At 33.3% G+C, this 17396-nt stretch overlaps 1 protein-coding gene across 2 annotated transcripts; it reads right to left on the minus strand.

The window, feature by feature from the left end:
* Positions 1–1515: 1515 nt before the first annotated feature.
* Positions 1516–11363, minus strand: LOC149416626 (JNK1/MAPK8-associated membrane protein-like). 2 transcript variants are annotated; one of them, XM_089641433.1, is made up of 5 exons: positions 11227–11363; positions 9051–9295; positions 4181–4393; positions 3554–3723; positions 1516–2452 (listed from the first exon to the last, which is right to left on the minus strand). In XM_089641433.1, the coding sequence occupies exons 2-5, from the start codon at positions 9281–9283 to the stop codon at positions 2160–2162; spliced, it is 909 nt and encodes a 302-aa protein (XP_089497559.1). In that variant the 5' UTR covers positions 9284–9295; positions 11227–11363; the 3' UTR covers positions 1516–2159. The 2 variants fall into 2 exon arrangements, with proteins under 2 accessions (XP_089497559.1, XP_089497558.1); XM_089641432.1 differs by having other exon boundaries at positions 4181–4405.
* Positions 11364–17396: the final 6033 nt, after the last annotated feature.

The following is a 17396-nucleotide window of genomic DNA, read 5'->3' on the forward strand; positions in this document are numbered from 1 at the left end:
TTAAATTATAATGGCCATAAATGAGAACCTTGAGGTACGCCAAAGGGCACTGAAAAGAAGCTGGACTAAGTTCCTTCAACTGAATCACATTGAATTCTACTCCTAAGGTATGAAGTGATCCACTGGAGTAAGTCACCGTGGATGCCTAATTGATATATGGCTCTCTGATACATTTTTTTAATCTCGTTTCCTTGATAACTTGTCTCTTCTTACTTAAAAGTCTGCCACTAGGGTAGTAAAAAAAGTATCTTATTTCAATCCTACTTACTGTATGAATATTTATGTACACCTGCAAAAACTATGGTCCAAATACAAGAAAATTGAATACACTTTATTTTAGAGAAAGTTACAAATAACCTGGTAATCTCTACTGCACAGAAGCATTGTGGGCATGCTGAGTTTGTTCTACAGGTATTCTAATACAGCCATTGATCCCCGGAGCACTAGTGCGTGAAATTCGACAGGCATGAGCGGAACACAGTTGAAATTGGCTTCATTAGAATGGGCAGTTTCTTCGACTCATTTTTGTGCAGGTCGACTCGTATTTTCTCGTTGTTTTTCCTCCTTCATATAATCCGGGCCTCGTCAAGACCATATTAAGACGCATTAATAAATCCCTTCCTACAGACCTTATCTCAACCCGCATCACAATTGCCCAACCAATATATATTTAAATTCCTCCTACTACCATCATTGTAGACGGAAAATGTTGCAGGACTTAGCTAACAGAGAATTGAACCCGTAAGAATTTTTTTTATATATTCATTTTTGTTTTATTTTAGGCCTTTCTTCCTCAGTAATACTCGAGTATCCGATACTAATGTTGTGTATTCACGTAGCAAACACCTTGACACGCATAGTTCATACACGTCGCTACTGAAATCAAAAGACCCTCAACACCACCATCTCTCGAAACGTCATAACTAGCTTTCGTAACTTCACTCGCTCCTCAGCTGAAGCTGTCATATTTTGTTCCTAGCATATCATCTAAAGCACACGCATTTTTATAAAATATCTGACAAGCAATGAGAACTTGAATGAACTGAAGAAGAGACTATCATATTCATTGCTCCGCTATGTTTAAAGTCTCGATGACACGAGTGGTAACGACTTTAGCCGGCTGGTCTCGAGAGACTGGCATCACCGACGTGTGTCTGTGAACAAATCTCCACACATGTTGTATGGCAGTGGTCGCCAAGATATTTAAATCACTGAGTATCAGATACTTGTGTATCCCTGTAGAAAAAGGGTCTAACACTACATTGTCATTATCAGTATTGCAAGGGAGTGAATATGATATCTCTATTATACTAAAATAAAGTCACTATCCGTGTCTGTTTGTGCGCTTAGTTCTTCTAAATTAGACAACTGATTTTCAGTATCATTTACAGAATTTCTACCAGAAGGTTTATAAATATAATACATGCGTATTATTTTTATAGAAAGTAGAGAAAAGTCAAGCAACGCCGTCGGCTAGCATTAAATTAAATTCACTTTTTGATAAAAATATGTTTTTATTATCCATAAAATATTTACACATGTACATTTAACATTGGAGAAACACTGCATTCCATAAACTACATCTACATATTAGGCTCTCCCACATGTACGCTTCGGAACGAGCGTTCCGCGCGCCGCTTCAGGCGTGTAGAAAAATAAAGCTACATTATTATAACGGTTTACAGCGCTGCCATCGTGGGATCTTTCTGCATGGTGGGCCTGAAGCGGCGCACGGAATGCTCATTATGAAGCGTACGTGTAAATCCTGCTATTCACTTTCTTGTCTTAACAGCTTACAAACGTCATAAGTAGGATTAGTCCATTCAAGGGTTTATTTATTTAAGAAAGTATTTTATAATGTTGTTTCACAGAATTTGAACAATTCATCAAATTTAAAAGTTAATATTCAAGTTCTGTTATTTTCTAAGTACTGTAAAACGACCAGCCCATGATGAAATAATAACTTGAATTTTAACTCGTTTAATTTTGACAAATTGTTCAAATTCTGAGAAACAATCCATCCTTAATAATTTCCTTCACATCAAACCAAAGAAAAATATTATAAACAACTTCCTTCACATCAAACTAAAGAGCGTTAACAAGAGCCTGGTAGTGTGACAATTGATTTGCGGCTGTTTGAGCTTCCGTTTGGGTAACTGTCACTCATTGTGGATCTTCATGGGGTCAGTGAACCTGGACGTGAGGATGTAGAAGGCAGCAGGGGCAGGCACGAGGGTCAGCAGGGCCCCGTGGAAGACGGGGTCCTTGAGGCCGGTGATGGAGACGATGCCGTAGGCGTGCAGCAGCCAGTGGCCCAGCAGGATGACTACGTTGCGCACTTCCGTCACCGAGGACACCAGCATGGCCACGACAGACTGGTCGATCTTTACAGAGAAGTGCGACGCTGACGACATCATGGACAGGATGATGATGATATAGGGGAAAGAGTAATCTGAAAGTAATCATTGCAATTTTACAATATTCATTGTCATTAAGTGACTTTGTGATACAGATTTATTTCCAATTCTCATCTGACAAATGTTAAACCGTGTACAAATGTCAATGCATGTTTGGCGTGTATCCGGTGCCGAAGCCGTCAATGACACTAGGTCCTTGTGGGATCTTCCATTGAGGTACCGGTAGAACAAGGACAGCACTCCCACCTGACGCCTGTTCTCAAAAGATTGCAATCCGTTTGTTAATTACATTAAGCGAGCAGTTCATGCGCTAACGGCAATGTGTAGCGGATGAAATAAAAGGTTATGTACGAAATTATAAATTTAGCTTTAAATAATGTACAAATTTGAATGAAATTTTCTACGTATTACTAACCATACCCAGCTATGAAAGTATAGTTGGGACCTTTCCAAAGAGATTGGTATACAATATTCATATAGAAATATCAGATAGAAATATCTTTTACGCTATTAACCCCTCCAGCGTTTGAGGGTCATAAATGACCGGGCGTTCATATTTTATAAAAGTATTTTTATCTTTTTTTCATGCAAAAATACGTAATTTTTTTAACATTAGTTAGAGAAATAATAATTCTTTCTAGTTTGCTTCAAATATTTATACTGAAATCCATTAATAAAATCCTAAATATTGCCAAAATGAATAATTCATATTTCACACCGCTATCGTAACAATCAGTTTAAAAATTATTTTTTATTATACGAACGAGATAAAAGTGAATTTACAGTTTTCTTACAATTCCCCAAACAAAACGAATGTGTTTGGAGTAAAAAATTAAGTAAAAATCTGGTTAGCGTTTTTGACAACATTTTTCACATTTGATATTAAAATTTAATTATTTAGAAATAGTAATGTTTATTTTAAATATAGATCTACACTTCTCGCTATCAAACACGGTAGAATTACCTTTTCCGCACAGTGTGTTAAGTTATTTTTTATTAAGGATTTTTTCAAGTAATTTGGGGGTCCAGACGAGGTGTACTGAATCCTATTGAAAATTATGAAGCTTTTTATACCATAAATAAAAAGACAATTTCATTGAAAATATGAAACCAACATTGATTGCAATGCTACTCACAGATGAGTCCCGCTCCCACGGCGTGAATGAATATGAGGATAGGCAGGAAGTAGAGACCGCAGTAGACGGCGAGGATGGAGACGGTGGGCAGGAAGGTGGCGAACACCACGCAGCGGTACAGCAACAGCAGCGCTATGCACAGCGCATACATTATCAGCACCAGAGTGTAACTGGAACACACCACATTTGATATATTGTAAGACCCTCCTCCGTGGTCGAGAGATAAGACTCTCGACTAGCAAGCTGGTTCAAATCCCGGCTGCGCTAGTAAATTTTATTTGATTAATTTATGTTATTTCGCAATTTACTCATTTAAAACAACACAAAGTATATATTGCGGCACGTTTCAGAGTTGAAAATACTCTCGTCTCAGTATCGCCCTTGTATAAGACCACCATTCAGAATTGAAACGTTGCTTGAAATGGCTTTGGCTGTGTTTGGTGACCAGATCGGAATAGTCATGTTCCCTTCCACCACCTTCAGCCTCACAACATACCCCAATTGGGAATGCCATAGTCTCACTGGCTACAGACGGTTGGGATCTGTTGGACTCTTGCGCGGTGTGCTCGTCGGAGAACATCAGACAACCAAGATCACTTATATAAAACACTTAATAGAAGTACTCACAGAGGATAGACAGCCTCCTGCGTGCAGTGCAGCGTGGTTTGGTAGTTGGGCGTGGGGTTGTGCAGCAGGGTGTACCAGTCAGCTAGACCGCCCACGCGGCAGGCACGCACGCTCAGCGAGCCCAGCGGGTCGGAGAACAGCAGCGTGATAACACAGGCCATGGCCACCTCAAACAGCGCACACACGTGCATGGCTATCAGGTGGCGATTGAAGCTGGGAGTGGAACTTCATCAAATCAATTAAATTGAATCTCTTGGAATGTGGACATATTTTGCATCAATAGCCCTGTTCACACACTGTGCTCCTAGCTTTCGAGGCAGTTCCCAAGCAACAAAATCAATTGTAACTATGTATAATAATATTTCAAACCATTGCTCAATACTTGTTTGCACTCGTCGTGCGTTGAAGGCTTCGTAGCGAGTTCTGAGCTAACAACTATGTCCTGATACCAAGAAGCTAGTGCATGAGTTGTTCCCAACTTGCTAGAAAGTTAATTACATTGATGGGAGAGTCCATTGTGTTATTAGAGTCACAATTGATTTCATACACTTTATTTTGATTGCTTAATCATTCATTTGCTAGTTGGGAATGAAACATGCGTATTGCGTGGACTATAGAGCTAATGCTGCTACATTTAAATGGCAAGCATTGATGCTGCTTGTTTATCAGTTACATGATTTCATCGCCGTTGGGGCAAAAGTCACCAAACCAAAACACACATTTTTGAGATACATACTACAAATTTGAAAGCTAAAATATAAACATTAAAATTCAATTTTTAGTTTTCGAAGTTTTATTTACCCGCGTAATCTATCTATGAGTGTGTTTTTATATACCTATATTATATAGATGTCACCTGTAATAGGTAAAAACATGCCTTTTGAAAAACAGGGTAATCTGTTGGACGTAAAAGCAACAGGCGCTATTGTACATTTATTTATCAAAACAGCGGAATCATTGTTTTTGTAAAATCTATTCATGAGAATATTTCCGTTAATGAAATCCATATCGATCTTGTAAATTGTCTTCATATTCGAATTATTATAAAACACACGTTTTATGATATAATAGCATTATATAGAACACATAACTCGAGCATTAGTAATTTCACCGAGAATCTGAAATCTATTATAAATACTAATTGTTCTCAAAATGCATTTGTTGTAGGCGATGTTAATATTGATATATCTAACGAATTTGAAAATAATAGAAATAATGAAAAAACTGAATATATCAACACATTAACGGAACTAAATTTTAAACCATGTATAAAAAAATATACGAGAGAATTTCATGGACAAAGGCCATCATGCATAGATCATATCTGGTGTAATTCTAATGAAACTGAAAAAATAAAAACAATTATTTGGAAAAATAACATTACTGATCATCACACATGTATTGTAGCTTTTAAAACTGACAAAATAGATGTGAATAATTACTCCCGCAATAATTTCCCAAAAACTATTATTAATTACGAAAAATTACAACAAAACCTTAATATTGAAAATTGGGAAACTGTTCTATCCTCTAATAACACCGACTTATGTTCACTAAATTTTGAAGCAATCTTGAAAAAGCACATCAAATCTTCCTCTTCCATTATAAAATACTCTCCAAAAACTAAATTTAAAAAATTAAAACCATGGATCACTCAAGGAATCATAATTTCAATTAGACATAAAGAAAAAATTTATAAAGAACATAAAAAGTTTCCAGAAAACTATAAACTATACGAATACTTTAAAAAATTCAGAAATAAACTATGCCACATTATTCGGAAAACCAAAGAAGATTTCTATAAAGAAAAAATCAATATTGCTGGCAACAATAATAAAAAGATATGGCAAACTATAAATGAAATTATCAATAAAAAACCAAAAAAATCTAACATAAACAAAATCACAGATATTGATAACAAACTTTACGATGTAAACACGGATCCAACGAAATGTGCAAATATTTTTAATAGTTATTTTGGGTCAGTTGGTGAAAAATTAGCACTCAAAATAAAAAACACTGATAATAATGAAAAATTAGCACTTAAAATAAATAACACTGATAATAAAGATCTACCGTCACCATCCAATAATTGTAACAACTTGAGTCAATTTCAACGAACTAATGTTGATGAAATTAAACAAATTGTTAATGAATTAAAAGGTAATTCTTCCCCTGGTTTTGACAATATTTCTGTAGAAATACTTAAAAAAAATTCTGACTCACTCTGTAAACCATTGGCTCACATCATAAATACAAGTTTTGAAAATGGCAACTTTCCCTTTACCTACAAAAAAACTATTATTTCCCCAATTTTTAAATCTGGGGACCCCAATCTAAGTAGTAACTATAGGCCAATTTCTCTCACCTCAAACATTGCCAAAATATTTGAAAAAATTGTAAAAAAACAAATATTTAAATTTGTTAAAGAAAATAATATTTTAAATGCACATCAATATGGTTTTAGAGAAAATATGAGCACTCAAGATGCTATCGTTGACTTAACATCTGAAATTTATAAATCTTTAGATAATAAAAAAAAATGCATTGGAACATTTGTCGACTTAAGAAAAGCATTTGATAGTATATCACACTCTAATCTTATCTCGAAACTAGCGAAAATTGGTATAACTAACAATGCTTTAACGTGGATTGAAAATTACCTTTTTAATAGAGAGCAATTTGTAAAGTTAAATGGCTCTCTGAGTGATTCGCAGACCACAAATTTTGGCATCCCGCAGGGAACTGTTCTAGGTCCAATTCTTTTCATCATTTATGTCAACGATATTTTTAATCTCTCAATTATGTCTAAACTTATTTCATACGCTGACGACACAGCAATTTTAACTGAGGGATTAACTTGGAATGAAACCCAAAAAACAGCAGAGTTAGATATAAACATACTAAAAAAATGGTTCGATAATAATTTGTTAACACTTAATACTGAAAAAACTTTTATAATACCTTTCACCATTAATAAAAATTCATTCCCTGATAATTTAAAGATAAGTATACACTCATGTAATTGTAATAGAATTTCAAATTTATGTAAACCTGACTGCTCTGTACTTACTGTTAAAACTAATGTAAAATATCTAGGTGTAATTATAGATAGTAACATAAAGTGGAAATTACAAATCAATGCAATAGTAGAAAGATTAAGAAAATTATTGTACATTTTTCTTAGAATACGAAACATACTAAATTTTAAATTATTAAGAACCATATATTTTTCACTAATTCAATCAGTATTACAATACGGAATTGTTGGTTGGGGTGGAGCATTCAAAACTTCTCTCTTACCTTTAGAAATCATCCAAAGAATATTAGTAAAAATAATTTTGAAAAAACCGTATGATTACCCCACAATTAGATTATTTCAAGAATTTAAAGTCCCTTCACTTCATATTATTTATAAAAAAATAACTCTTTTTCAAATACATAAAGATTGTTTCAACATTGACAACTTAATAACTTTTTCGAACAGCAATAGACAAAGTATTCTTGGCTCTATAACTATCCCGCGCTGTAACACCACCACAGCCCAACAATTTTATAAATATTTTGGTGTCAAATGGTTTAACCAATTACCTCTTAACTTAAGATTGGAAATGAATTATAAAAAATTCAAAAGCTCAATAAAAGCACTATATCAATAGCATATTAAAATCGTTTATACTTAAAAAGACAATATAATCTCTCAATTATTATTATATTGAAATCCTTTTCTCTTATTTCTTATTCTTATCTCTTTCTTTCTTTTACATCCTTTTCTCTTTTCTATTTGATAAAATTTTGTTACATATAAAATTTTTATTTTGTTATATTAAAAAATAAAAATTCTTTTCATTATCATTACACTCTCTGAAAAAATATGTTAAATTACTATTTACACGCGTTTCTCCGCCTTTTTAACACGAGCATTTGCTCTAAAAAAAGGTGTATCACGATGTACTGTAATAAAAAGAAAATAATCTTAATGTAATGTAATAACATGTAATTGTAAATTTAATATTAAATAAAAATTAAATATTATAAAAAAAAAAAAAAAAAAATTTGAATTTCACTCTTGTTTTCTTGAATGATATGGAAACTAACCCACTTTCCGACTTCCAATCGAGCTGAACCTCGGCCGATAAACTCGTTGTGGATGACAATGCATTCTATGATCTTTTAGTGGCAATCACTCACACAATCGGACATATAGGCATTTCTCTGAAATTGACATTACAGCAGTTAATATACTCAATAAATGTCGATCCTACCCAATTGGAATTTGGCTATTGTTAAAAATTTTAAATACATCTATTAATAAAAATAGTATTATTTTCTTTTATACCATACTATGTAAATTTGTATACATTATTTTAATTTTAAAGACGATTTATCTTTCTACTGATAGGTAGATACTTACAATTTGAAAGATATAAATTTATACATCATAATGGAAATTAAAATATATTTATGTTAGGTTAGAAGAGCTACATTTTTAGAATTTTTATTTATTTAGCTAAAATCTGTTGAATCTCCAATTTAGTGAGATTTAGCTTAAATCTATTGAATCTCCGATTATGAAGATTTAGCTTAAATCTATTGAATCTCCAATTATGAAGATTTAGCTTAAATCTATTGAATCTCCGATTTAGTAAGATTTTGCTTAAATCTATTGAATCTCCAATTTAGTAAGATTTAGCTTAAATCTATTGAATCTCCGATTTAGTAAGATTTAGCTTAAATCTATTGAATCTCCGATTTAGTAAGATTTAGCTTAGATCTATTGAATCTACGATTTAGTAAGATTTAGCTTAAATCTATTGAATCTCCGTTTTAGTAAAACTTTTGCAATAATTTGTTGGACAATGGACAATACCTTTCTCTCTTGTAAACGATGTCGATGAAGAACCAGTGCAGCACTAGGGCCAGGAGGGCCATGAATCCGAGGTAGAGCCAGTCGTAGAGCAGCAGTTCCTCCACGCACGGGGTGCAGTGGCCCGAGAAGCTGGCGCGGTAGCCGCGCGGGCAGGCACCGCACTCGCCCCACGTGCCATTCTCCCACTGCGAGCGCCCGCAGTACTGTCCCGGGCACGTCTGGATCAGAGTCATGGCATCTCAAGCCTGGAAAAACAACATTTTATATCTTTACAGTGTGCAATACACCACCCGCCACAGCAAGTACATAATACTAAAAACAAACTAAGATTGGGGTACGTACAATTGGGGTAGTGGGGAGGGGAAGGAGATATGGAAGAGGAAGTTGGGAAAGTACTTGGCTTTTCAGATCTGTTCACCAAAGCCATTTCAAGTAACGTCTCAATTCTGAATTGTGGTCTTACACTAGGGCGACACTGAGAGTATCTTCCATGGAACGTGCTGCAAATATTCTATACATTATGAGGCCGTCAATGTTAATATCTTTTGAATGATATGGCTTAGATAAGTTTGGCATATATTTACATATACAAATTTGTGTTCTCATCGGTATTATTATAGAGTAGTTCATAACTCCTTTTCGCCAAAAAATGATGCCATCGAATTGAGCTTTGAATAATCAAAAATACTAATTTCGGTCCTGCGTACGATGCGATGTTCGAATGCTTGGTAAATAGTCACCTAATCACCTTAATTTTTATAGGCACAGATTATGGAAATTATACTTCATTTCAACTTAATTACTACATGAAACAACTATATACGTCGGGAGAGATGGTAAAAGACGCATTAAAATACCATTTGTATTCAATCAAAGTTCAAAGTTTCCCTTATAAAACTATTCCTTTGCCGCCATCTTGGCCTTTTTTAGTATGGATTAATGTTAGGTGAAAGTATAATTTCAATTTAAATATGCATAAATTATTTAAATAATCCAAACTAAGAACCTATGTTGTGTTCTGTAGTCATTGTTGAAACAAAGTGTAATATCCATAATCTTTACCTAAAAGTGTGACAGCGAGGTAAATAATTATCATTACGTAAAGGTCTGCAAATACACATCCTCAACACTATATTACAAAACCTGGAGAACTTATAACAAAATTCGATAAACTTGTCGAATTCCATTCATGCTAATATGCACAAAAATTATAAATAGCACTTGGTATTCAGCGGAATTCGACAAGTTTACCCACTATTCGAAGGCGGTGTTAGAACCCTGAGACTTGGTCAGTGACCAGCAGACATGTGCAAAATGGGTACCCAAAACCATTTGAAATGCAAAATGGAAATGGGTCAAAATTTTTCCATTTGAAAATGCAAAATGCAAAATGGGTTTTAGAAAAGCATTTTAAATGCAAAATACCTATTTTCAAAATGCATTGAAAATGCAAAATGGTTTCTCAGGTTTCAATTAAAATAATTAAAGAATTTTTAAACAATTTTGTCATTTAATAATGGACATCAATGTAGAACAAACATATTACTTGATGGTAAATCCAAAAACACCACGACTACAGATTATGAAACCACAAAAAATTTGCGCGGGACTAATATTGCCAACGTAAAAACATAGAAACTGCTATCTAACATTTAATATTACAGCGTCATGGCCCCATATTCAGTATTTGAATCAGTATTTTTTGTAATGGTATCACTCAATTGCCAGGGCTCCTACCAGGGAGCAACTTGACAAATGGAAATTATCTCTCATAGCGAGGTTGAGGACCGACTGATATTTCGGGCTTATGAAAAAAATTTAGGATTGTAGGAAGAATGTTGCAAAAGCATTTAAAATGGAAAATGCATTGAGAAAAGCATTTAAAATGCAAAATGGTTTTTAGAAAAGCATTTAAAATGCAAAATGGAAAATACCCATTTTGCATTTCCATTTGAAATGGATTTATTTGAAATAAAGCACATCTCTGGTGACCAGTCACCCTAGTTGTAGTCGTGCACATCGCTCGGGTCCATAAAAAAATGGATAGTGTAAAGGCTTGTTTTAAAATTATCCTTATTGCATCGCTATAAATTATCGTATTTTTTCTTGTTGTTATACAGACCAAATCCGACAAAACGTGTGTTCGAACAATTTTGAACAAAGAATTCAAACTCACCCAAATTCTGTTAGAAATTGTCTATTTTAAAGAAAAATTGTCCAGTAATATTCTCCTAAGCAATATAGCATAAAATTAGTGTATTAAGGAAAAAAGTTTGAGTATTATGACATTTGTCAAATATACAGAAATTGTCTTCTCACATTTTTGACAGTAAATGAAGTATTGCCAGATTGCTAAACACTTTCACAAATTATATTTATGTTTGGAAGTACTAGCGCAATAGCCATATAATTAGAGCTTTGGGCACAAACACACTAGTGTGTGCCATAATCAGAAATAATTGATAAAAATGAGGTTGAATGAAATATTTAAAGAATGTCACCGAAAGGTCTTGGTCGTGGCAGAAGGAAACAAGTCGAAATGGATGGAAAAGGGGATAAGGAAAGGACGGCGGGATGGCAGAGTATTCTAATATATTTCCCTCGGCTTGTCAGATTTAAGAAAATAATTTAATTTCATTTTTACTCCCCACTACTCAACTAATACATCGTGATACCTACCAAATACAATATGGGCATGATATTAGTTGAGAAAATCACAAAAAATTTAATGTGTAAAATTTATAAATAAAAACAAATAAACCTTGTCAGCATTGCAAGCAAGTAGCAATTCTGCCACAAGTTTGAAGAGTTATATAGGTAGACTTTTTTGGGGGACACCTAATATAGAATGTAGTTAATAAAAAAACGTATTACTTTTCCTGAGAACTGTCGGACGAAGAATGCATGCTTGTACCAATAACTTCTCTATTTATTTGGCTTTTTTTAATAGGGGAAAATATTTAAATCAGAAAAAAGTAGCATTTTTGGAATCATCATTCTTACGGGCACAAATGCAGCTTTCTCGGGGACTGCGCCGAACAGACTGAAATGTTAGATTCTTACTAAGAATTATGGTCTGAAGTACAATCAATTACAAAATCAGCAAAAATTAGCATTTTTGGAACAATCATCATACTTACGGGCACAAATGCAACACCTGGGTCCGAACTTTGAAAACGTTTTTCTCACGCTCTACTGCGCCGAACGGACTGAAATTTCGGAATCTTACTAATAATTATGGCATGAACCTGAATCAATAACAAAATGTTACATTTTTGTAAAATCATCATTCTTACAGGCTCAAATACTTTATACCGAATCTAAAACCGCTAGGAGTTCGCGCTCCGTCACGCTGCAGTTTCGCTCATGGGCATTAAAGCACCTAGAAAAGTATGGAACCGGGTGCTCCTCTCCTTCAAAAAATTGTGTGTGTACACCGCCTATACCCACATTACCTGCATCACAGTGAATAGTAAATGGCAGTGAAAAATCAGGGCAATTAAATTAAAGCCTTCTTTCATTTCTTAAAAGAGTTGTCCGCCTCCGGAGACCAAGAAATATTACTCTCTATTTATTTATTTTATTTCTAGAGCCAGTGAGTTTGTTAAGGGTGCGGCTATGGCAGAAAAATCCGTGATAAAGCGCATAGGCCAATAAAAGCTTTTATCTGTTTTGAATTTTTTGGGGAGGAGGAAAGACAGATGCCGGTAGTGAGCAAAATCTACTGTAAACGGGTTTTCCGCTCGTGTTCCTCGAGTCTCACGCCGTGCTGGGGATCAATGCTGCTATCTCTGTCGAGCAGATTCTTGTATTATAACACCGCGTATCTCAAAAAATACAAAATTATTTTTTTCCGACTTTATTTTAAAACTACAAACAATTTTTTATCTATCACCAACCCTTTTGTACGAAGTTTGGTAACAACGCGTATCAAAGAATTAAAAATTAAGAAATATGAAATATAGTCGAAAAAGATAATTTCGTATTTTTTGAGATACGCGGTGTTATAATATAAGCGACACTATGTAAAACAGAGACTAAGATGTCCAAGGTGCAAAAGTATATCAAGGTGCAAATTGAACGCGTTACATGTTTCTGCAATGTACAGTGAGGATTGCATGAATGAAACATAGCAGGCGTATTAAAGATAATATTTGACCTCTTCAAGCCCTTATTTTCCGTTGTTTATTTGAATACATTTATTGAACACCCGTCAGTGCAAAAACAAAATGTATTTCTTACCTACTAATCCAAATCTCAAAACTCCAGGCTTCAGGCCGAAAATTATTGTTCGTTACATCATTCGGCGCCTGTACGGAATGGATTCCGCAATCAACAGAACATTTTTGCGCATATTTCTTCGGCAGGACGTCCGTTTTTTATTTGATATAATTTTTAAAAACAATATTTATAATGTGGGCCTCACTGGGGACTTTATCCGTGCTGAGGTCTCCATTTATTAGGATAACGAAATTATCTCCAGAGTTGTGATTTTACATGAGCCACATTGAGATACCAGATACGAGAAGTGACAAAAAATGAAATCCATGTCCATGAAAATTCTGTTTTTGTAATTAGTCAGTCAATAAATAGGTTTTTCTTACCTCTTCCGACTATTTTTATATTTCCGAGAGAGGTTTTCATAATAATTATTAAAAAATGATGTAATACTTCAGCATTTTTTGTTCCGGTAGCCTGAAAATTCGGAAAACTTAGTCACGATTCGAACGCACGATAAATACGATTCTGCAATTTACATAACTCCAGAGTTGTGAGGATTACGCGAGTGAGAAACGGTAGGCGTGAGTTTAAAAAAAATATATATTTACCTTTTAAAGCTCTTCTTATTGTCAAATACTCACTATTTCGCAAGTTTAGTTTTTAAGAACACCTAATTTAGGTTTTCACCTCTTTAGCATTATGTACTTCTGGGTTATTTTATACAATTTTAGTAAGGTTTTAAGTAATAATTTAGTCCTTAAGCATCTTATGATGCTGGTAGAAAATATAAAAATATACATATGTATTGGAAAATGTTAATAATTTTCATTAGCTCAAAACCCAGAGCTCCAAAGCTCGTTTTCAAAGCAAAAAGTTTAAACATCGAAGCCTAAAATCTTACAAAGGTCTAGACTCAAAGTAGATCGTTGTTCAAAGCTTTGGGAGTGCATGTCCAGATTCTGCAATCAACACAACATTGACAAGGCACGCACGCATACGATTCTGCAATGTACAAAACTTCTGGGTTGTGAAAATTGCTCAAGTGGGGTAGTTTGACCTATTCAAACTCTTCTTCAAAATATGCTTTTCTTAGGACGGGTTGTTTCGGAGAATTTGAACAATTCATCAAATTTCAACGTTAATTTCCGGGTTCTGTAAAAGTCCTATTCAAGTTCTGTTAATATATCATTATAGGCTAGTTGCTTGACAAAACTGAAATTAAAGCAGAACTTGAAATATCTTTCACAGAACTGGAAAATGAACGTTGAAATTTGATGAATTGTTCAAATTCTCCGAAACAACCCGTCCTTAACGTTTTGTTTCAGATAGAAATTTTAATAATAATTTAGTTTTTTTAAGAAAAACCTCTCCAGGTTTTTTCTTTTGGAATATTTTTGTAGTTTGTACCTTTACTAGTAAAAAAACACCAAAAAATTAACACAAAACAAAATTTAGATTTTTTCTCAGAGATTGTAGGCTTTATATGTATATTGTATATTTCCTATATTTTTAAGTGTAAACTATTCCTGTCTAAAAAAATGATTGTTTATTGTCAGAATTCAAAGTTCCTACATTTAAAAACTTTTTATTTGAGAAAAATTCAATTATTCAGATTATAAAAGAAATAGATAAATACTCATTCATAGCTTAAAATCGTACTAGCGTCAAACCCTCAAATAAACACTTCTTTTGCCCAACACCATTGTGAAAATGTATCTTAACCATAGACATATGAATATTATCTTAACAAATTATCAGACGAAATCAGAAACATTTAAAATAAAGTACAAATATTGAACACTATCAAAAATTATTTTAGAGAAATCATTAACAACAAAGACTACTTCCCCCATTTTATTATTGAATGAGCAGGCAGCATTCTGCTGATGCACTCATATATGATTTTACAATAAATTTAACAGTAATTGATTTTTTTATTTAGAATAAGTTTATCCTTTCTTCTCTCCAAATAAGAATCCAATCGAGCTTTAAATTAGCTTATATTAATAGAATTGATATGTAATATGTTGTGGAAGTTTGTTCCATGCATCCACTACTCTATTTGCAATGAAGTGTTTCCTAAGATTGGATGAAAAAGGTATTTTATTATTATGTTGGTCAATCTTAGTTCCTTAAGACTATTTTCATATTGCCGGTCTTTTAAAGTTCTCGGTATTTATGAAATCGTCTCTGTACTTTCTCTTCTATTTATTTCCACCTGAAAGTCATACAAATAATGCTGTAATATTCTATTTATCTTCCACAAAATTTATTTTCTTCTTTGTAAATATGTAAAAATGTTTGTCTTTTAATTTATTAAGATGATTGATTACGATGTAACCATAACTAAAAAATCCTTAACTCAAACTGAAATTTTCACTAAATGTATACTATTTTACAAAATTATGCTTGTACCATAATATATATATATTTTTTTTAAATGTACCCTCCTCTTCCATACAAGCAAATGCTTCTAATGGAAGAGCTGTATAAATAATAAGATACCAAAAACCCCGTGTAACTTAATTATTATGCTGTTTACGAAATTTATTGGTGGTAATCATTTAGATGGCACATAAATATGGCGATTTCATTGTTTGATGGTGATGCAATGGATTGAATTAAACCAAATTTTTCTTCTCGTATGAGCAAACTTTAAACTAGTATTACCCGCTATCTATTGAAGCATTTGCTGTGCGAAATTGCAATCGCGAAACCAATGAATCAAGCACTTAAAAGTGATTTAAATCAATTATTTATTACTAGCTGGAGTGTACCCAGCGTTGGTGGGTTATCCTTCTGATATAGACATATACCATTGCACACTTTTCTGTAGGCCTTTTTAAGACAACATTATTTTGATGTATCTCATAAGGTTTAGCCAGCGTTCTCAATGTAAGCGCCCGAATTTTTTTAATGACTTGATTACAAAACATCGACTTTTCTCTTCTTTCTACAAATATAATACGCATGTATAAAATATATTCAAACCTTCCGGAAGAAATTCTCTAAATGATAGCGAAAACTCAAAATCTGTTGCGTAGTTTAGAAGAACTAAGCACACAAACAGACAGACGCGGATATCGACTTTGTCTGATACTATTTAATTAATTAAAGATGACGTCTATCTTTGAAACACGGGTGATATGTTTTTTTTAACATTTTTGTTAATGGATGTTAATCATTTACACATACTGCTAATATCATGAGATAATATTGAATTGTTATGTCACTTTCTTCTCATCTTGAAAGTCATTTCCTCAACGCATTTAGCTCAATTACACTTGGTTTACTCAAGCATTAGAAGAATGACATCTTTAGAACAAAAGCAGACGTCTTTGAGATAAGAGTATTTAATGTTTTATTTTTGGTTAATCAAGAATGCTACGTTTAATTTATTAAACTATCGCTTTTATGAGGAGATACATTAGCTTCTGAATTCTATCTTTAGCCTGGTCTGATGATTAAAAGACAAAGATAAAATCATATTACATATATTATTTACATAAGTATATTGTACTGCTTTTTGTTCATTCAAATGAGAAGTTACTATAACCCAGCTATTACCTATGCCTGTGACAGTGATAATAATAATATTTTAATGATTTGTATAGCGCTATTTTTGTGAAAAATCACATCAAGGGTTCTGTACAAATACATAATGTATTTATATCGTGCTCTTATTACCAACTACAGACTAGACAAACTATTACAATGATGCTTACCTAGTTATATTATTTCCACTTCAGATAAATTTTTCTCGGTTCTATATTAGTTTTGGTTTATTTTAATAGAATTACTTTTTTATAATTAAATTTTCAATAATATTTAGGGTACTATTCCATTACTGGTGGTATTTTATTTATTAATTTTATTTTTACTTACAAACATACATTATTAAACATTAATCATTTTGTACATTTTCTTTTGATTAATATGGCTCCTACAATTCAGCTTGAATCTATCAATTGGTGTAGACTATCAAATTTTTGGAGCGCATTATAATATTACATTCCTTTGTGTATTGTCTTTGTCCTTTTTTGCTACTATCAAAGATATTAGAAGAACGAGATGTGCTATGTTGGCCGCCGGACCGTAGCCGGAGTACTACCTAATTAGGGTACT

Source organism: Hesperophylax consimilis, chromosome 16 (genome assembly GCF_061612785.1).
Source record: "Hesperophylax consimilis isolate HC1 chromosome 16, BYU_Hcon_1.0, whole genome shotgun sequence".
Classification (NCBI taxonomy): domain Eukaryota; kingdom Metazoa; phylum Arthropoda; class Insecta; order Trichoptera; family Limnephilidae; genus Hesperophylax; species Hesperophylax consimilis.